The 19,892-nt window shown below is 35.6% G+C and overlaps 1 protein-coding gene across 16 annotated transcripts in view; it reads left to right on the forward strand.

Moving 5' to 3' along the window:
* The window catches only part of LOC131160480 (uncharacterized), a 31,322-nt gene extending 15,523 nt beyond the window's left edge, over positions 1 to 15,799 (forward strand). For 6 of the 16 annotated variants that reach the window (XM_058116206.1, XM_058116202.1, XM_058116204.1 and 3 more), the window contains 9 exons: positions 8,249 to 8,308; positions 12,300 to 12,739; positions 12,822 to 12,891; positions 13,188 to 13,534; positions 13,762 to 14,195; positions 14,293 to 14,344; positions 14,434 to 14,595; positions 14,673 to 14,761; positions 15,248 to 15,799. In XM_058116206.1, coding sequence (XP_057972189.1) covers positions 8,249 to 8,308; positions 12,300 to 12,739; positions 12,822 to 12,891; positions 13,188 to 13,534; positions 13,762 to 14,195; positions 14,293 to 14,344; positions 14,434 to 14,595; positions 14,673 to 14,761; positions 15,248 to 15,398 — 1,805 coding nt within the window. In that variant the 3' untranslated portion in view covers positions 15,399 to 15,799. The remainder of the gene's footprint in view (positions 1 to 8,248; positions 8,309 to 12,299; positions 12,740 to 12,821; positions 12,892 to 13,187; positions 13,535 to 13,761; positions 14,196 to 14,292; positions 14,345 to 14,433; positions 14,596 to 14,672; positions 14,762 to 15,247) is intronic. The other 10 variants (XM_058116210.1, XM_058116211.1, XM_058116208.1 and 7 more) reach the window with 3 other exon arrangements.
* Positions 15,800 to 19,892: the final 4,093 nt, after the last annotated feature.

The following is a 19,892-nucleotide window of genomic DNA, read 5'->3' on the forward strand; positions in this document are numbered from 1 at the left end:
TGGCCATGTTCCAGAAACTTCTAGTCCAGGAGCTGTGCAAGAGAATGTGCTTGACTGATTCAGCCTGCTCTGCAGCTCTAGACATAAGTAGCACCTATTAATGACAGACCAGCCCTTTTTTCTGGTGGTTGTTTAGGTAAGAATTTTTCTGAGTTGCCTCCCATGTGAGGAAAGCAACCTTTGTGGGGGCTGTAGTTTTAAAAATGAGTTTCCAAGGGAATTTGCCAGTGTTTCCTGTTGGATAGATGCAATGTTTGTTGTAGGATCTGACTGTAAAATCCTCATCTTTATTTAAGGTCCACTTTGGCTCATTGGTTGTATTTTGGTGCTGGATTTATAAAAGGCCAAAGGTTGCTGTACAATTCTGCCAAATTATTAATTTTCCAATCAAAGGCATTCCTAACAGAGGAATATTCTAGAACATCCCATGATTAGTGAGCTCAAGCTGCTGGCTAATAAGGGTATCTTTATCATATGCCAGCCTGAAGATTGAATGGTATTTTTTTCTGAGTGGAGACCTGCCACCCTCAATATCATGCCAAAAGAACACATTCTTCCCATTTCTCACTCGAAAATAAATTAGAGAGAAGAAATTATCCCACCCCCTTCTCTTGAATTTCCAAACACTACATTGTGAGTCCTATACATTTCCAGAGGCCTAGTTGTTGTGATGTATGCTATATTTAGTGGCTATGACTTTCGTCCAGATATGGTTCTTCTTCTTCATGAATCTCCAAAGCCATTTCTCTAGGACGGACATTTGAAAGTGGGAAAAGATTTTAGACCTAACCCTCCTTTTTGCATAGGTTGTTTAACCACCCCCAATTTGACATGATGATATTTAAAATCTTCACCTGTATTCCGTCATAGATATCTCCTTTGAATACCTTCCAATCGCCTGGCTATTGAACTAGGGACAGGGAAAAGAGACATGAAATAGACCAGGAGGTTGGATAGAGTGCTTTGAAAAATAACTTCCTTAACTCTTACCTAAAGGACTCATTAGTTTAATCCACATCTTCTCCAGAAGGCCTTGCTGGTGTTGGTTGTTTCCCTTCACCCCCTAAATGATAAATGGTAATATATTTCTACCCCCTTTAATTTCCTCCCTTTGGCACATAGAAAATATCAATAAATTAGGTCAACGGGAAGAATACCCTTCATAGGCTTAGAAATCCCTTGAGCAGTCTTAGCAGAGATCACTGGAGATTTAACCAAACTCCTCTCCAGGTTACACCTCAGGAACACTAAAAAATGAATTAGAATTAAAAGGAACAATGGCCAAGATCCTTCCTCAACAGTAGTGTTTGGAACGCCATCGCCTTCCTTTAAATCAAGAACACCACCTATGCATCCTCAAAGGTCCCACATGTTACGGAGATAATTTAGGATAATTAGGCTGTAAATAATTTAGTTGAAATATTTTAGTTTATATTTAGATTGTAAATAGCAGAAAATTATCTTGTAAATAATGCTGAAAATCTAGCACCATTTAGGCGCTAAAAATGTGCTGAAAATCGGGCAACAACTATGTAAATTTCTTTTATATAATGAAAGCAAACTCGATGGAAAGGGCATTCAGACCAAAATTAACATGGTATCAGAGCCCCTATTTTCCAATTTAAAATGTTCTTGAAAGGGAATGGATTATCAAATCATATTGATAGTTCTGCTCAAGTTCCCAATGATGAAAAGGAATTTGCACAATGGGAGGTGAAGAATGCTAAGGTGATCTCTTGGCTGTTGGGGACGATTGAGTCTCACCTTGTGACCAATCTTCGCTCAGGCTATATGGGATTATCTCCACCATATTTACCACCAGGATTACAGTGCTCGGTAGTTCCAATTGGAGTTGGAAATTAGTAATTACAGTCAAGATAATTTACCTATTGAACAATTTAATTCTGGTTTTATTAATCTTTGGAGCAAGTATTATGCTATTGTTCATGCTAAGAGTAAGTATTCTGCTATTGTTCATGCTAATAGCAAGTATTCTGTTATTGTTCATGCTAAGGTTCCCCCTACGACACTTATGACTCTTCAAGCGGTTCATGTTGAGAGTCAATGCAATCAATTTTTAATGTAACTTCAATATGAATTTGAGCCTGTTCGAGCCAGTTTATTGAATCGTCATCTGGTTCCTTCTCTGGATATTTGTTTAGGAGATTTATTGCGTGAAAAACAGCAGTTATCCACTCAGATGGGTATGACTTCTGAGAAGGTATTTGCTGAGGCTGTGAATGTAGCATATGCAGCACAAGGGAGAGAGAGGAACAAGTTGTAGTGTTTTAGTTGCAAGGAGTTTGGTCATATTGCTCACAACTATCCTAAGAAAGCTTGTAACTATTGCAAGAAAGAAGGCCATATCATCAAAGACTGTCGAGTGCGGCCTCAAAATCTCCAATCCCAAGCTTTATAGGATGTTGTTCAGCCATCTTCTTCTTCTGCACCACCCACTGTAAGCTCTGATTCGTCTGTTCTCACAACATCAATGGTCCAACAGATGATTGTGTTTGCTTTTACGGCCTTAGGCTTGCAAGGTACGAATACTAACTCAACTTCTTGGATTTTTGATTCAAGCCCTTCTAATCATATGACTGATAATATGACGGGTCTCCATGGTGTTCGTAAGTATAGAGGCATGCAAAATATTCAAATTGCTGATGGCAGTACTTTTTCAATTACTGTTGTTGGTAATTTGGGCTCTTCATTTTGTCCGCCAATTTGATTTCTATTGGACAATTGGTAGATAATAACTGTGATGTTCATTTTTCTAGTGGTGGTTGTCTTGTACAAGATCAGGTGTCGGGGACGGTGATTGCAAAGGGGCTTAAAGTGGGACGTTTATTTCCTTTACAGTTTCTATTCCTAATGTTGTTTCTCTTGCTTGTAAGACTAATGCCAATAATAATGAAGTCTGGCATAAGAAATTGGGTCATCCTAATTCCTTTTCTTCTTCTCCTGTATCTTTTGATTTTGCTACTTGTTGTCTTGGTAAAAGTAAAACTTTACCTTTTCTTGCGCATGGTAGTTGTGCTTCTAATTGCTTTGAGATTGTGCATATTGATGTTTGGGGTGTGAGTCCTGTTATTTCTCATGGTCAATATTGTTATTTTGTGATGTTTATTGATGATTATAGTCGATTCACTTGGATATATTTTATCCGCTCTAAAGTTGACGTGTTTTTTGTCTTTCAAAAATTTGTTGCAATTGTCGAGACACAGTTCATTACTTATGTCAAAACTTTACGCTTCGACTCCTGCCCAGGGGGGGGTACATGTTTAATTCTTTTCAGACTTTTCTTCAACAAAGGGGATCATTTCTTTACGTTCTTGTCCTTATACCCCTCAACAAAATGGATTTACGCTCCGACTTTGGGGGGGGGGGGGGTACATGTCTCATTCTTTTCTTCAGCAAAAGGGGATCATTTCCTAACGTTCTTGTCCTTATACCCCTCAACAAAATGAAGTCGCTGAGCGTAAGAATCGTCATCTCTTAGATGTCATTCATACTTTGTTGATAGATTCTTCTATACCTTCTAAGTTCTGCGTGGTAGCTTAACCTGCTGCTGTCTATTTGATCAATCATTTGCCTACTGCCACTCTAAATTATGATTCTCCCTATTTTTGATAATTTGGCATATCTCCTGAGTATCAATCCTTTCATACTTTTTGGGTGTGTGTTGAGCGTCACAAGCTTGCTGCCTAGTTTGTCACGTGTAGGGGTGAGCATAATTTGGTGAAAACTGAATTAACCGACCGAAATTGGTCGGTTCGGTTCGGGTAAAAATCCTGATTTGGTCGGTTCGTTTATAATTCTACAAAATTTCAGTTAATCGGTTTCGGTTCAGTTAAGGGTAAAAAAAATTTTGGTTAACCAATTAACCGAATTACTAATTAATTAGATTTTAAATATAATTTATGAATATAATTTTTGCTTATGCAAGTGCATTAAGAAGTTTAATGAAGCTTGCTTATACTCAGCATTATTATTATTATTATTATTATTATTATTTGTCGTCGTTTTTCTTGTTTTGGATTCTTTGTTCTATGGTAAAATATTATTTTCATTAATAAAATTAATAAATAAGGTATTTAATTAAGCTGGATTTGGTTTTAAAAAAAAAATTATAATTGTATTTAGTTTCTAGCAATTAATTTTAAATGATTTTGGTTAAAATCGGTTAACCAAATTACCCGAATGGGCAATTCGGTCGGGGTCGGTTCGGTGTCCTTCGTCAATTCGGTTGGTTCGGTTAATGGTATTATTTAACCGAATTTTTCGGTTAATTACCCGAATTTAACTGAACCGACCGTTTGCTCACCCTTAGTCACGTGTGCCTTTATGGGATATAGTCCTACTTTAGAAAGGATTTGTTTGTTATGATGCTTATGCAAACAAATTGAGATCTATTGGAATGTGATTTTCTTCGAAAATCAATATTTCTTTCAATCTCAAGTTATTTCTGATACTCATATTACACTTACTCCTGCTTTTGATGATGTGTCTTCTTCTATTGAGCGATTTAAACTAGGTGTGGTGTGTCATCGACGTCCTCCTCTTTCTTCAACGCCCCTTCCAGATACTGATCCGTCATCTGATTCCGCGGTTCCTAACGCTCCTCCTGGGTTACACATCCACCGAATAGGTATGGTTTTCCTCATACCTCGTTTACTGCCACTCTTGACACTGTTTCTGTTCCTCACTCATATACCCAAGCAGCCACCCAAGCATGTTGGCAGTAGGCCATGCAAGAAGAAATCCAAGCTCTTCAAGATAATAGCACTTGGGATCTTGTGACTTGTCCCTCTGGTGTCAAACCTGTTGGTTGTAAATGGGTGTACTCAGTCAAGTTTCGGTTTGATGGGTCACTGAACAGATATAAGGTCCGTCTGGTGGCTCTTGGGAATTGGTAGGAGTATGGTATTGATTATGAAGAGACCTTTGCACTTGTTGCCAAAATGACTACTGTGTGGACTATTTTGGCACTTACTGTGTTGCAGGCGTCGCAGGGGTGGTCTCTCTGGCAGATGGATGTGAAGAATGCTTCTCTACATGGGGATTTGAAGGAAGAAATCTATATGTTTCCACCTCTTGGCATATTTGCTACACCTTCCTCAGAGGTTTGTCGGCTATGCGGATCCTTGTATGGACTGAAACAAGCTCCCCGTGCATGGTTTGATAAATTTCGCTCTACCCTGCTTGCTTTTCATTTTACTTAAGAGTTAGTTTGATTCCTCTCTTTTTGTTCGCAAGACTTATGGAGGAATTGTATTGCTTTTGGTATATGTTGATGGCATTGTGATTATTGGCTCTAATATTGAGTTAATTAAGAAATTACAACAGCATCTCAAGGCCTCTTTTCACATGAAAGATCTTGGTCCCCTGCAGTACTTTCTTGGCCTTGAGGTGCAGCTTACTCCGACTGGTATGTTGTTACACCAGCGCAAATACACGCAGGAAATGATTTCATTGGCTAGTCTCCAATCGGGTAACTCTGTTCTTGCTCCCTTGGAGGTCAATCTTAAGCTTCATCAGGAGGAAGGCAAGCTTCTATCAGATCCATCCTTGTATCGGCAGCTGGTAGGGAGTTTGAACTACTTAACAATTACTTGTCCTGATATTTCTTTTGCTGTACAGCAAGTTAATCAATTTATACAAGCTCCTTGACATCTTCATTTAGCCGTTGTTGGCCGCATTATCCGATATCTGAAGGGCACCTCTACACTGGGTTGTTCTTTCCTAAGGAATCTTCCTTACAGTTGGTGGGGTATAGTGATGCTGATTGGGTCGGATGTGCGGATACTCGTCGCTCTGTTATTGGCTGGTGCATGTTCTTAGGAAATGCACTCATTTCGTGGAAGAGTAAGAAGCAAGACAGAGTTTCCAAGTCCTCCACTGAGTTTGAGTATTGTGCTATGTCTTCCGCATGCTTTGAGATCACATGGCTTCGTGGGTTATTGGGTGAACTTGTTTTTCTCAGCTTCATTCCTCTCCTCTTCATGCTGATAATACCAATGTTATTAAGATCGCCGCTAATCCTGTCTTCCGTGAGCGTACGAAACATATCGAAGTTGATTGCCATTCCATACGTGAATCCTTTGACAAACCAGTGATTACTCTTCCTCACATTTGCACCGAACGTCAAACTGTAGACATATTCACTATAGATCTTTCTCAGCACCAGCATCAGTTCTTGGTTGACAAATTGATGTTTCTTGATCTACCAGCATCAATTTGAGGGGGGATGTTATGGAGATAATTAAGGATAATTAGGCTGTAAATAATTTAGTTGAAATATTTTAGTTTATATTTAGATTGTATATAGCAGAAAATTAGGCTGTAAATAATGCTGAAAATCTGGCACCATTTAAGCGCTGAAAATGTGCTGAAAATTGGGCAACAACTATGTAAATCTCTTCTATATATAATGAAAGCAAACCCGATGGAAAGGGCATTCAGACCAAAATTAACACCCCAGAGTCCACTGTTGCCCCCTTTTGCTGGCTAAAAAAATCACTTTCCCCCAATTGAACAATAACTGATCTTGACGCCTCGTTGTCTTTAAAAGCTTCCTTATTCACATATTCAACTCTAAAGCCATGGTTTTCAATTAATTGATCCTGCAACTGTCCTCTTTCAGATTCATTCATACCGTCAAACTCATCATCCTCACCAGATCCTTGGGTCAATGGAGGATAATGACCATCGCCCCTCAGCATCACCTCCTTCCCCTCAACTTTCATAGCATTTCTCTCTCTCCTCAAATGCTTGTCTTAACTTCTGTTGTTTGAAATCGATCTGATACAGCGTTTCACAGCCCCCACTTTCCCAGAATAATTCTCTTCACCAGCCCCTTGACAAGGCAAAACATCACGGAGTAGAATCCTTTCCCAACTACCTTTTCCAGATGGTCCTTCACAAGAATTAACGATTTCCTCCTTTTACCTCATCAAAAACTTCTTCATGATCCTCATTAGCAACTTTTCCTCGTATTGCCAACTCTTCTGAGTTCTAACCCACAGCTCTTGAAAATTCTGCTTCTTGACTCCAATAACCTTATCAGCTATTGAAACACACTGATATTGGGCTCTGATTCAACAGCCCAACTAAAATTCTTCTTAACTCCAGTACAATGTCTCATACTAGCATGCACTTGTGGCTTTACAAACCTTCAATTAGGCCCAGAAACAGCAAGCCTAAATACCTCATTATTAGCGTAGGACCATGGGCTAATTCCACCAACACTACCAGACCCAAGTTTAGGAGGCCCATTAAAATGACTGCGTCCCCAGCCCACCCAACCCTCTTCCTTTTTCTCTCTAACCTTTAGTGGACCTTGGGAGGAATTAAAGTTTAAATCCTCTGAAATTCTTGTGCAACAAATCTCTCCTTCCAATTGTACTTTGTGGCAGCCTTCTTGTATGCCATCTGCATATTACGGCCAAAGCTCCTGGTGAAGACCCTTCCTTTTCCAATTGATTCCCAGCTCTTAGAATATCTACAAATGAAGGTGTGTTTTCTAGTGTCCGAATTACTAACACCTTTGTCTGAACTTCCATAATATAAAAAAGAACCACAATTCCTGCACTTCAATTGCCCCTCGTGCCGATTATTCCTTCTTTGGCCTTACAATATTTCATGCAATTTACAGAAGGATTTCCAGTGTGAAGACGCCTCTTCAATCCAGAATTCTCAGTGAAAACCTTCTCTCAGAAGCAAAATACTTTTCAATAGAAATTAATTTTCCAAAAATATTCTCCAGGAATCTCACTAAAATGATTCCATTTTGGAATCCCAATAATTGACTTCTCTGAGCAGAATTGCTGAAGTTGATCTATTACCCAGTTAAGCCCACTGACCCCTAAAACCAAAAGAGATGATTTTCCTTCAGATTCTTCCAAAATTAGTAGCGTATCAGAGCCATTGCGCCTCTCAAAGTGGAATATCTTCTTGTATGCTTTGATGAAATTTGAGGACACTGAAATCTATCATTGAACAATGGAGGTTTGCGGTTGAAAAATGAGTCCTCAAGGCCCTTCTAGCCCAACAACTTTAAATGAAGGATGAAACCCATATCAATTGAATGGCAAATGGCCCATTGGACAACACCATTTCACCCCCAGAATTGTAGGCCTATATGTTATCTTATCCTCCAAGCATTAGCCTATATATTAATATTTTATCTTCAATATTCTAGGTTATTATCATTTTTTAATATAAAAATTGATTTTTTTTAAAAAAGCAGAAGAAGAAGAAGAAGAAGAAGAAGATAGTAAAAGGAGAACAAGCAGTCCTCAAGTTCTAGGTGATTATCATTTAGGAAACTAGTATTTTGGCTTAATTGGTTTTCTTAATTAGTTTCCTTATCGTCCAAGCATTGCAAGCCAATAAAAGCCCTATGTATTAGTTTTTGTTTAGATTGAAATTGTGAATTGAAGTTGTTGGACATTGGTTGTGCACCATAATGTCCTTTAATTGTGAGTGGCAATACAATTATCTACTGTACTTGATATGTTTTTTGGAGAAGTTAATAATTCTTTATTATTATTGCTATTATTAGGTTTACTATATTAATAGAGTATTGACTATTAAAACTTTAGAAGGAAGTTTGATGTAATTGTATCAATCTAATTTGAGAAGAAATTTTTTAAAATTTGATAAGATGTTTATTTTCTTTTATGTGAGCATGTTGGTTTTCAAGTTGTTTTCCTTTTTTGTTTTTTCATGAGAATAAATTTTCAATTTATTGTAACATGATTCAAAATAGATACTGTAAAATATTGTTTCCTTTTGATAATCGGAGTTTTGTTTTTCTTTTATTACTAATTACAAAGATTGATCGTATGCCAAATCTAAGAATAATGAAGTCTTTATCATAGATATATCTAGATTAATGCTTTTTGCATGACCAAGAAGTTACATATTGCGTTTGTATCCTGCTAATGACTTGTGCGGAGGTGACTCTTTAACAGATATTTAACAAGATTAGAATGTTTTGCTTCATTAGCTTTGTATTGTTCATATATATATATATATATATATATATATATAATTTGTTGTCTTCCTCGTCATATCTTTCTTCTCTCTGTAAACAAATTTCTTTGTTTTATAAAATTTGAGGCTCCAAAATAAGGAACTTACAATTTTGACGTAGAAAATTGTGAAATTTAGTTGTAAAACATAAGCATTTTTTTTTTTATTGAACTTTGGGAAACTTGTCTATAGACATTATAATGTATGATATAGAATTAGAATCTTGTAAATAAAGTGTAAAAAAGATAAGTATAAGGTATATGAGGCCCAATAACTGTAAAATGGCATGCATGTTAAAGATACTGAATTAATTAAAATTAGCTAGGCCTAATAGTACATAAAATTTGAAAAAGCTTAAGGCTATCATCCCTTCTTTACTAGATGGCTACTTCTCCAGGAGTGGGTATTAATCGAGTTATCAAGACAAATTTCAAAGTGATATTTGAAGATTGTAGTGTTCGTGTCGTGGAGGCAAGGGGTCAAGAGAGTCAGATCATCTTGATGATGCTGGGGATAAACTTGGAAGTGATGGGAAAGGGCTTGGTACAAGGAAGGCTCCAGTGAAGGCTCCAGTGAAGTGTATACTGGCGGGTAGCAGTGTATGAGGGAGTTGATATGAAGAATTCTTAGCATGTGCAAGCAGGCAGGTGTGAAGGGGAAAGAGAGTTGTGCTAAGCCAATAAATTGGGTAATAAGTCTGAGAATGAAAGTGATTTTGATAGTGATTTTTCCTTCAATAATGTCTTATTATTGAATGAATCTTGTGAAATAAAATTTGCATATTCAGAGTCTTTTGATTTAGTTGGAGATATTTCTCATGTGCTGGCAAGCCCACTTGAAGGTTTAGACGGTGTTCATATATTTGACAATGATGGTCAAGTATATAAAGTAGCAGGTGAATGATCAGGTCGGGGATGACATTCTGTCTATCCCTGTGTCTCCTGGGGTGGAGGTCAATGGGAATGATATCAAAGCTCAGCATTTGTTGGATAATATGGGTTTATGGCTGTCTGATCCTAGAGGACAGGAATTTTGTCTGGATGGTGTTAAGAGCAATGCAACAGAAGTTGAACTATCTAATTTGAAGTGTTTCCTTAATATAATGGAAAGGGAGGAAGGGGTTTTCTTATTTAGTTTGTTTAGGTTTTTTGGTTTGGTTTTCATGTTTTTATTTAATTATTTATTTTCAGGACCTCTGATCCTCCTGCTATACTTCTATTTCATCATTCCTTCTTTACCTATTTTTTGGGATAAAAATATTTGTATAGAGAAAGAGTTTACCAAGTATTAAAGTGATTGAATGTTGAAAGTTAATCATAATAAAATCCATATAAATAGTTAGACATATAACTTATTTTTTAACTTAATTTTTTAGATAAAAACGAATATATTAAGGCCTTGTTTGGAACTTGAAAAATATTAGAGAAAGGAAAGTACTAAAGAATCTTTCATGTTTGGCTATCAAGGAAAGTGAGAAAGAAATAGAAAAAATGTACCACAATTATGAATAAATTTTTTATTTTACATGCCATTAACACTTAATTTTCTTACATTTTTTCAGTCATATTAGAACAAATTTTCATTTTTAGTACTATTTGATATAGAGAGAAAAAATAATGGAAAATGAATTTTCTTTTTATTTTCCTTTTATTTTTCCCAAGAAAATCCTTTATCCAAGCAGACCCTAAGGAGGAGGGAAAAAGCAAAATTGTTGACAAGTTCCATTGAAAATTTAAGATTTCAATAAACTTTGAATTGTCTAGAAATTTTGTGAAATAAAATTTCCTGTTTCGAATTTGATGGAGTTTGGCCAGTGAAAATGTTGACAATTTTTGGAAATATGGAAATAAATGTTTATGCTCGTGTACATACGTGCATTTTGAAAAAAAACTAAGGATCCGTTTAGTTGTGGAAAATATTTTTCAATTTCCAATTTTTAGTTTTCTAAAGAATTAGAAAAATTCTAACTTATTTTTAAAATTTTCGAGACTTGTATTAAAATGGTTGAAAATAAAGAGTTTATTTAAATGTCCAGAACAATTTTTTTTATTTTTCATTTCTAGATTTTTTTTAAATAATCACAAAAATGACAACTTGTTTTCCAATTTTCCAAAATAAGGTAAAATTTGAAATCATGGATTTAGGTTTGAATTTGGATTTGTGTGGATTTAGAAGAGACTTTATACATAATGCTTTGTCCAAGGTCCGCATTCCATACTCTCATACGCAGAGTAAGAGCTAGAAATCTAGAAAAATAATGAAAAGATGTTTTCCAACTTTTCTATGTAAATTTGGAAAACTAGAAAACAAGGTGGCATTTTTGTAATTATTTGAAAAATTAGAAATGAAAAATAAAACTATTTCCACAAGAAAATAGTGCCAAAATTGTTCGTTGTTTATTTATTTCATACAAGTATTGTAAAAATGAAAAATTAGCTAACTTTTTTGTAATTTTTTGAAAATCTAAAATGGAAAATGAAAATTGTTTTCAATAACTAAACGGTCCCTAAAGGGTTTTTAAGAATAAATGTTTTGCACTCCTAAGGAACATGTGCTTTTATATGCAGTGTATATGGTAATATGTTGCTAGTATAAATCTGAAGTAAAAACTCATGGGAGTGGCTGTTATGTCCATATGTTGTATAGCCTTCATTGGCTTGTACTGATGCATTGGTTTACAGTGGCTGGAATCCTGGAGTTCACGGTGAAATTTTTTTTTTTTTTTCCTGAACATTTTGGGGATATTTGAGGACAAGACTGAATGGAGAAGTAAGCATATATGACTATTTGTAATTGTTCTGAATGCTTGAAGAATATTCAATTACAAATTTGAGAATGGAGAAGCAATATGCTTATGTTGCCCTTTTCTAAGTTATTATGTAGCAAATTGGTCTGATCTAGAGCATGGGTCTGTGGTCCAGAGATCATCTCTTCCTTCCCCACCCTCCCCTACCTCACTTCCCAAACCACCACCAACACTCCTCCCCCCAGGGGGGCACCCCCCCTGTGATGGAAAAAAAAGGAAAAAAAAGAAGCAGGAGAGGCTGGTATTCATCTCTTCTTGGGTGAGGTTTTCTGTGTGCGTGCCTGTTTACTTATAAAAAGTGTCTGCATTCTGGTTATGGTTTAAGTTCTTTTGCTCTTTCCCCCCTCAGACATGACCTAATACCGGTTTTGATTGGCTCCACTAATTGTTATTTTTTTTTTTGTATTCATAGTTTCATTTTGCCCTATTCAAAATCTCCATCTACCAACTCTTGCAGGTTTGCTTCCATTGCGAGATCTTGTCAACACAATAACTGCGAGATTACAGGAGAACTTATCGGAGGGTGTTGAATTGTATGGAAAGAAGGATAACTGTGTATACTTATGTAAAATAGTAAAAGTTCTGAAGAGCCGTGATGATCAAACCCAGTATGAGGTGGCATGGCTTGACAAAGATAAGGCGATATCCGGGCCAGCAATAGTAAAAGGAGAAGATTTAATCAGGAAAAAGCTTCCTTTCAGTCGAAATGTTCTGAAGTCTTTTATTCGGGAATCTACACGTCAAAGTGTTCCCTGGGTGCTTCATGATAAGTTGGCGCGAAAGCATGGAATCTCAACTGATCTCCCAGAGGAGCTAAGAAGCAAATTTGTCTTCCAGGATGGGCGCCTAGTCAGGGATAAAAAGAGAAGGAAGGTTGAGGATGGGAATAACATATTGGTAACTATCCAGTGTTAGCATGTTTCTGATTTGTTTCTTGAAATTGTAGTTACCTTTCCTTCCTCATGTTTGTGATATCCAGGAAGTTAAAAAGGAAGAATTTGGAAGCTGTAAGAGAAAGAAAGTGGAGAATGGGAAAGATGCTGAGAAAGGTAGGTCTACCATTGAAGCTTTTACAGCACCAGGTTGCATATGGCTGGCTTTTGATTTGGTTGATTTTCTATTTGCATTTCTGTATTTTGGTGATTCACTGCTTTTTTCTTCTTATATACTTTTTTTCTTTTGGTTTTTTTTTTTGGGGGGGAAGGGGGGGGGGGGGGGGTGGTGTTTGGGACTAGGGCAGGGGAAAGGGTTTACAGTTTCCACATTTGGATGCTTTGAAGTAAGTTTTTTCTTCAGGCTTTGGAGATGGAGGTTTACTTTGTTATATCTTTGTTTTGTTAACTAGCAGAAGATGATAAACCAGAAGAATCCATCAAATATCCGATAGATGATCTCTTGGTGCAACCTGCAGCATATGATTCAATTCTCACAGATCGCCCTTCTCCATCAAGAGACTTCAATGTTCCAATGGATTGTGTAGGGGATCTTTTAATGGTCTGGGATTTTTGCTCTTCTTTTAGCAGGTTTTTGTGCTTGTTGCCCTTCTCTCTTGAAGATTTTGAAAATGCTATCTGCCACAAGGATAGCAATTTAGTTCTCGTTGCTGAATCTCATGCAAGTATTCTTCGCCTGTTGATAAAAGATGATGGTGAATATTTCACGGCCATACAGGGAAACAAAAGGAAGTCAAAGGTCAAATGTCCTACTGACACTGTCCTGTTTTTAGTTTAAACTTCAAACTGTTTATGTTATTGATACTTTAGATGGCTTCATTTTATTTCATCCTGCAAGTATTTTCCTCTTTTCTCTGTGGTCTGGAAAGAAGTTCTGTTTGCTCTCTTCATCCTCCTTGGAACTTTTCTTCTGAACTGTTATATGACCTATCTATGGCTTCTGACATTGTTTTTTTTTGGTTTCAGATTACCCTAATCAATTGGACTGAGTACTTGTGTGATTTCTTAGAAATGATTGATATTCCTGAATTATCCACTTACATAGCCACAATAAAGCGGGGACATTATGGCCTTTTAGATACTCATGCCAAATTAGGAATCTTGCGGGAATTGGTTGCTCAAGCCATTGCCACGGACCTTTTTAGGGAGAAGTTGGATGAGAATATTGAACAGCGGCAGGCACTTGGAGCCACCAAAAGGGGGGAAGCAATAGAAGAAGCTAGAAAGAAAAGAGAACAGAAGGAACGCTTGAAGGCAGAGCCTGATACCAATGGGCATAGTTTGGAGTCTCTGGAAAACAACTTATCTGAAAATGGTGATCACAAACAAAATGGAGATGCTGTTGAGAAAAGAAAAAAGAACGGGATTCCCTCTAAACAAAAGCATGCATCAGGAAACAGGTTGTCTTTTTTTATTGGAACTTTCAGAAATATCTCTTTCTTCATAATGATGAATTATACTGTGACGTGGTATGATGTTTATGTTGATTTTTTGCAGTGAGGGCAAGCACGCCAAGGAAGCAGTGGATAAGAAGAGCAAAGAGCAGCGGGTGCGATCTATCTCCTTTCCAATTCCCTCTTCTGTTGTATATATTTGTGTTCCTTTATTTATGTTACATTGAAATTATTTGTACAACAGAGAGAATATTTTGAGCGGGAGATTGAGAAACGAATTGTACGCACCAATCCCCTGGGGAAGGACAGACATTATAACAGGTATTGGTTTTTCCGTCGTGATGGGAGAATATTTGTTGAGAGTTCTGACTTCAAGCAGTGGGGCTACTACAGTACAAAGGAAGAGGTATACATGCTGCATGTCTTAAAAATTACCTCAGTACTATTTATACTTCCTAAAAATTCCACTTGATTCTGGAACAGCTTGATGCTTTGATGGGCTCACTTAACTGTAAGGGGGTGAGAGAGAGGGCTCTTCATAATCAACTAAACAAATACTATCGTACAATATGGTAAGTCTGTTTGTTCTTGAACAAATGATAGACCATTCTCTAACAATGGCCTTTCGGTTGTTTTGAAGCTTGATTTTTTTTGGAAACTCTTTCTTATTTTTCACTGACTTGGCATATATTTCAAAATTTTGCTCATCAAAGTAACAACAATTTTTCTTATTCCTCTCCTGCTTTTTGATAAAAACTCCTGAGAAAAAGGATTTAATTGTCTGTTATTATTTTTATTTTATGAAGTTCATAGTCTTTTATATGTTCTTCTCTTTTCTGGTTTTTTTTATTTTTTTTTGTGTGTAGCTGTTTGTTGATGTCTGTAAAATCGCACAGTTGTGTGCATGTTGATTTAAACATGGTTAGGATGGATGAACTCGATATTTGACACATGATGTAGTATCAGTCATATCCTCCCCTCTTCAAATTTTCAGATGGCTAAAGAAGTTGGGTATTTGTATGCATACTAAGATTTCTGTGTTGAAATTCAATTTGCAGCTCGGAACTGCAAAAGAGATCAAAGGAGGTTGCTAACAAGATTGCAATGGAAGAGGCTGTTCTTCGGAGGTCTACTCGTGTAAGGGCACCCCCTAGGGACAATCCAGCGGTGGCTTTTCTTCGGTACGTGAACAAGTGGAAGGAAGACTGACTGCATTAGAGTTTGTTATGTAGGTGGCTCTCTAATTTTTGATTGGGGAGTTGCATTTTATATTTCTCACTCAAAATAGAATTGGTGAGAGTATATTTTTCCCAATCACTAGACGTGTCAAGTCCCTGTTCCCTTTTTTTCCTTTGGCGCCACGGTTTATGTTGGCTGGGGCAGGAATGGGAAAGGAGCATTTTTTGCTTCCAGTCCCATGCAAGTACTTGTGTCTAATTATGTTTAGCCTCTCTTCTTTTTCATTTTTTTTTTTTTTTTTATTTTTTGTAAATGACCATTTTCTTCATTCATCACATTGCTGAATGGTGGCAGAATTATGATTTTGCAATGTCCATTATTACATTTTATTTGGTTAAAAGAGGGAACGGATGGAAATGGTTGGAAAGAAACTGTCATTGTTGTTTGAAATGATCACATCCATGAATTCTCTTTTGGTTCATGTGAAAAGAAAGAAATAGAAACACTCAGAGAAATATAAATACTCTTCTGGGCTGCTTGGAGCTAATACGAGTTTTAGCTTCCGAAGGCCTAAATTTATTGATACGATTGGAAAGTAGAGTTCTACCTCCACATTTCTTCAAAACCTCATGGGTTATTGCTCTAATTAGACTGTATAGTGGCATGTTTTTGACAGACTCAATACAGTTGTAATTTTTAACACCCATGTGTGGTGATTTGCACATGGGGGTCACTCCCTTAGGACCCTTCAATGATTTTTTACTGTAAAAAAAAATGGAGACAATCACAACCCCCCCCCCCCCCTCTCTCTCTCTCTCTCTCTCTCTCTCTCTCTCTCTGGTTTCATGCTCTTTGCATTTTGGCCAACATTGTTTTGTGGATAAAAATGACAAAAGGGCTGTGTGATAAGAAAAGGAAGAGGTTGAAAGTGTAGAGGAGAAAAACATATCAATTTTAACGTACATAAGTAGGTTAATGAAGGGTGGCAGTGGTCTTATGGTTTGTATTTTCTTTGATTTGTTTTACTTTTACCAAAAAAAAAAGAGTATTGAATAAATAACTTGCCACGTTCAACTATTCCCCCTATTAGCATGTGTATTCTCACTGCTGAAATTTTTTCCCACAAAAAAAACACTCTTATAGATGGCACCACTTTTCTTGAAACTAATCACATGTTAATACAACTGTTGGTTTTGTATATTTTAACAACTGCAGCGATGTACTTTTTAATGGAAGCATTATTATTATTATTATTATTTTCCTTAAAAAAGTTGATTGGCATCTTTGTGTTTGTTGAGGAAATAAATTAATTTAAGGTCCCCACATCATTCTATTTTTCAGCTATTTTGAAAATTTGTTATTTGAATACTTTAATAAGCAAAATTGTGCTTTTGTGGATTGAATCATTTATTTTGCATGTAATTTTTAGTTAAAGTTTTAAAAAAAAATACATGAAGATATTAATCTAAAATTACTTAAATTTTTGGCATTTGTCATCAAAAAATAAAAAATTATCTTTGACAAATATGTTCTAATCATTTATATATAATAATGCTATGTTTATTAATTTTTTTTTGTATGATAGCATCGCCCTCAAACTTTTTAACAAGCATGGGCTTTGAATATTAACGGGAAAGTAAAAATTGTTAACATCAAAGATAGTAAAACTTATAACGCCTCAACCTGGGTTTGTTAGGGAGTATCGTGTCTCTCCTCGTCCACCTGGACCAGACAATTGGGGGGTGGGTTTTATCGGACTAATGATTGACCCCACGGACCAACATGTGTCATTTTTAGTGTGTTTTGTACTCACTCACATAAGTGTCATTTCCTGTTATTACAATCCCTAAAATAACAAAACTATTGTCTATGTCTCATTAGTTCTGACAATATCTATCGACTGTTTAACATCAGCCCCGCAGTACGCTAGACTCGATCTCTCAAAGGACCTGAAACATGATTTGTATAATAGGATGAGACACCTCTCAATAAGCCGAATTATATTATTATTAGTGTGTGACTAGCATGAGTTGTCATGTACACATATTACTGTTAACATTTAAATATATTTAACTAGCATTCTAAAAAACACAGTACTGCAATATATTTGTTGGTAAACCCATAATTTCATAATAAAATACTACTAACTCAATATAGCCCATTTTATAGTAAATATGCCTATATATGCCTAGAAGATACAACCTGAATTGCTGAATTAGCGTCGTCACGCGTTCACATACTACTACGACATACTTCCCCCCATGATGGGTTGTGCAGCCTATAGGTTGGACCTAACATATAGCTGGTCGACTATAACTAAGTCAAACTAAGTAGTAAGTATGATTGTGCCTACCCTATACCCGAAATTCTGCATCGGGAGGGTCACCTGGAATTCTGCATCAGATGGGGCCCCAAAATTCTGCATTGGGGAGTACTACCTAAGACTCCAATTGACTATCCAATACCAACACTCTCTTTAAAATGTGTGATTGCACTATCTCCCAACATATAGTTACGGTACTGTACTCATAACATAACATCATATCTAGAGGGCTCTAAAATCATATATGACAATTTACATCATAAAATTGAAATCATAATTCATTTTCATAAAACTGTATAAAATATATACTGTTCGTAATTATGCGAAATATTTGTCGTATACTACTTACTAACATCGGCCCCCGATCGTCAATCATAACCCGACCCTCGGCCATCATATCTAATCTCAGCTCATAGCCATTATAATTTAGTACTATACAAAACCTATTCATTCATGCCAATTAAAACTGTACTCATGCTACACAATTTTTCACCTGGTAAATCATAAATAAAATAAATGATTGAGAAAATAGACACTATGCTGAAAATAGGGGTATAAGTATCTCTAAGTTGTTATTTTATTAAAATATAGATACGTAGTTAAGTACAGGAAAAATAGAGATAATCAACCCTACTGCCTTTGGTTCGTATTAAAACACGCCTACGGTTTGAAACCCCAAATTTTCAATCGGTGAAAATGTTCAGAAAGCCCACTACTTTAATCCAAAAATATCATATTTGAATTTAATCAGTTGGTTTCAAAAATAAAGTCTTTTAACCGAACCCTAGAATCGAAAACCTAGGAAAAGCCGTAAATGACCCGAAACTCCTGAAAAACGAACCCTAACTTTTGGAGCGGGGCTTGAAAACGAGATCCCACAAGCCGGGAGGAGGGAGAGAGAATCGAGGAGCACTCGTGAGTGATCCGGGGAACTTAGAGAGAGAGTGAGACATGAGAGAGATTGAGGAAATGAAAGTTATAAAATAAAAACATAATTTAGCCCTTAAGTAATTTAAAGTTCTCCTCCAAGATATTTATATATAAATATCTAAAAATATCTCCTCCAAGATATTTATAAATATAAATATCTATAAATATCTCATCCAAGATATTTATAATATTTATTTTATTTATTATTTTATTTTATTTTATTTTTTCTGTTCGGGTTACTACAAAACTCGTTTTTGATTTTATTGAATATTCTTTTATTACGTTCAATCATTCTGCATTTATAGATAAGTTGTTTGGTAAATAAAGATATATTAGTGGACAAGATGTTTGAACATTGAATTTTTCTTTTTCTTAAACGATAAGAACTTCTTATTACTTATTACCTTATATATATATATATATATATATATATATATATATATGTTTGATCTATTGAAATTATGCAAATTAAGGGTTCATGGATTTATTGAAATGAGCATTCATATGTTTTAGGTTTTTATTTATTTTATCTTAGGAAATATTATCTATTGCTAGATTTTAGCTTTTAGATTTAGTTTTTTATTTTTTATTTTCATAATTTTATTTTATTTGGCATTGCTAACTTTTGGAGCGGGACCTGAAAACGAGATCCCACAAGCCGGGAGAAGGGAGAGAGAATCGAGGAGCACTCGTGAATGATCCGGGGAACTTAGAGAGAGTGAGACGTGAGAGAGAGAGGGAGAGAGAGAGGAAATGAGAGTTATAAAATAAAAACATAACTTAACCCTTAAATAATTTAAATTATCTCCTCTAAGATATTTATATATAAATATCTAAAAATATCTCCTCCAACAAATATTTAAAAATATCTCATCCAAGATATTTATTATTATATTTATTTATTTATTATTTTATTTTATTTTATTTTATTTTTTTTTGTTCGGGTTACTACAAAACTCGTTTTCGATTTTACTAAATATTCTTTTATTACGTTCAATCATTCTGCATTTACAGATAAATTGTTCGGTAAATAAAGATATATTAACAAACAAGGTGTTTGAATATTGAATTTTTCTTTTTCTTAAACAATAATAACTTCTTATCACTTATTACCTTATATATAAATAGGAATTATGCAAATTAAGGGTTCATGGATTTATTGAAGTGAGCATTCCTTTGTTTTAGGTTTTTATTTATTTTATCTTAGGAAATATTATCTATTGCTAGATTTTAGCTTTTATATTTAGTTTTTTATTTTTATTTTCATAATT

The sequence above is a fragment of the Malania oleifera genome, chromosome 7 (genome assembly GCF_029873635.1).
Source record: "Malania oleifera isolate guangnan ecotype guangnan chromosome 7, ASM2987363v1, whole genome shotgun sequence".
Classification (NCBI taxonomy): domain Eukaryota; kingdom Viridiplantae; phylum Streptophyta; class Magnoliopsida; order Santalales; family Ximeniaceae; genus Malania; species Malania oleifera.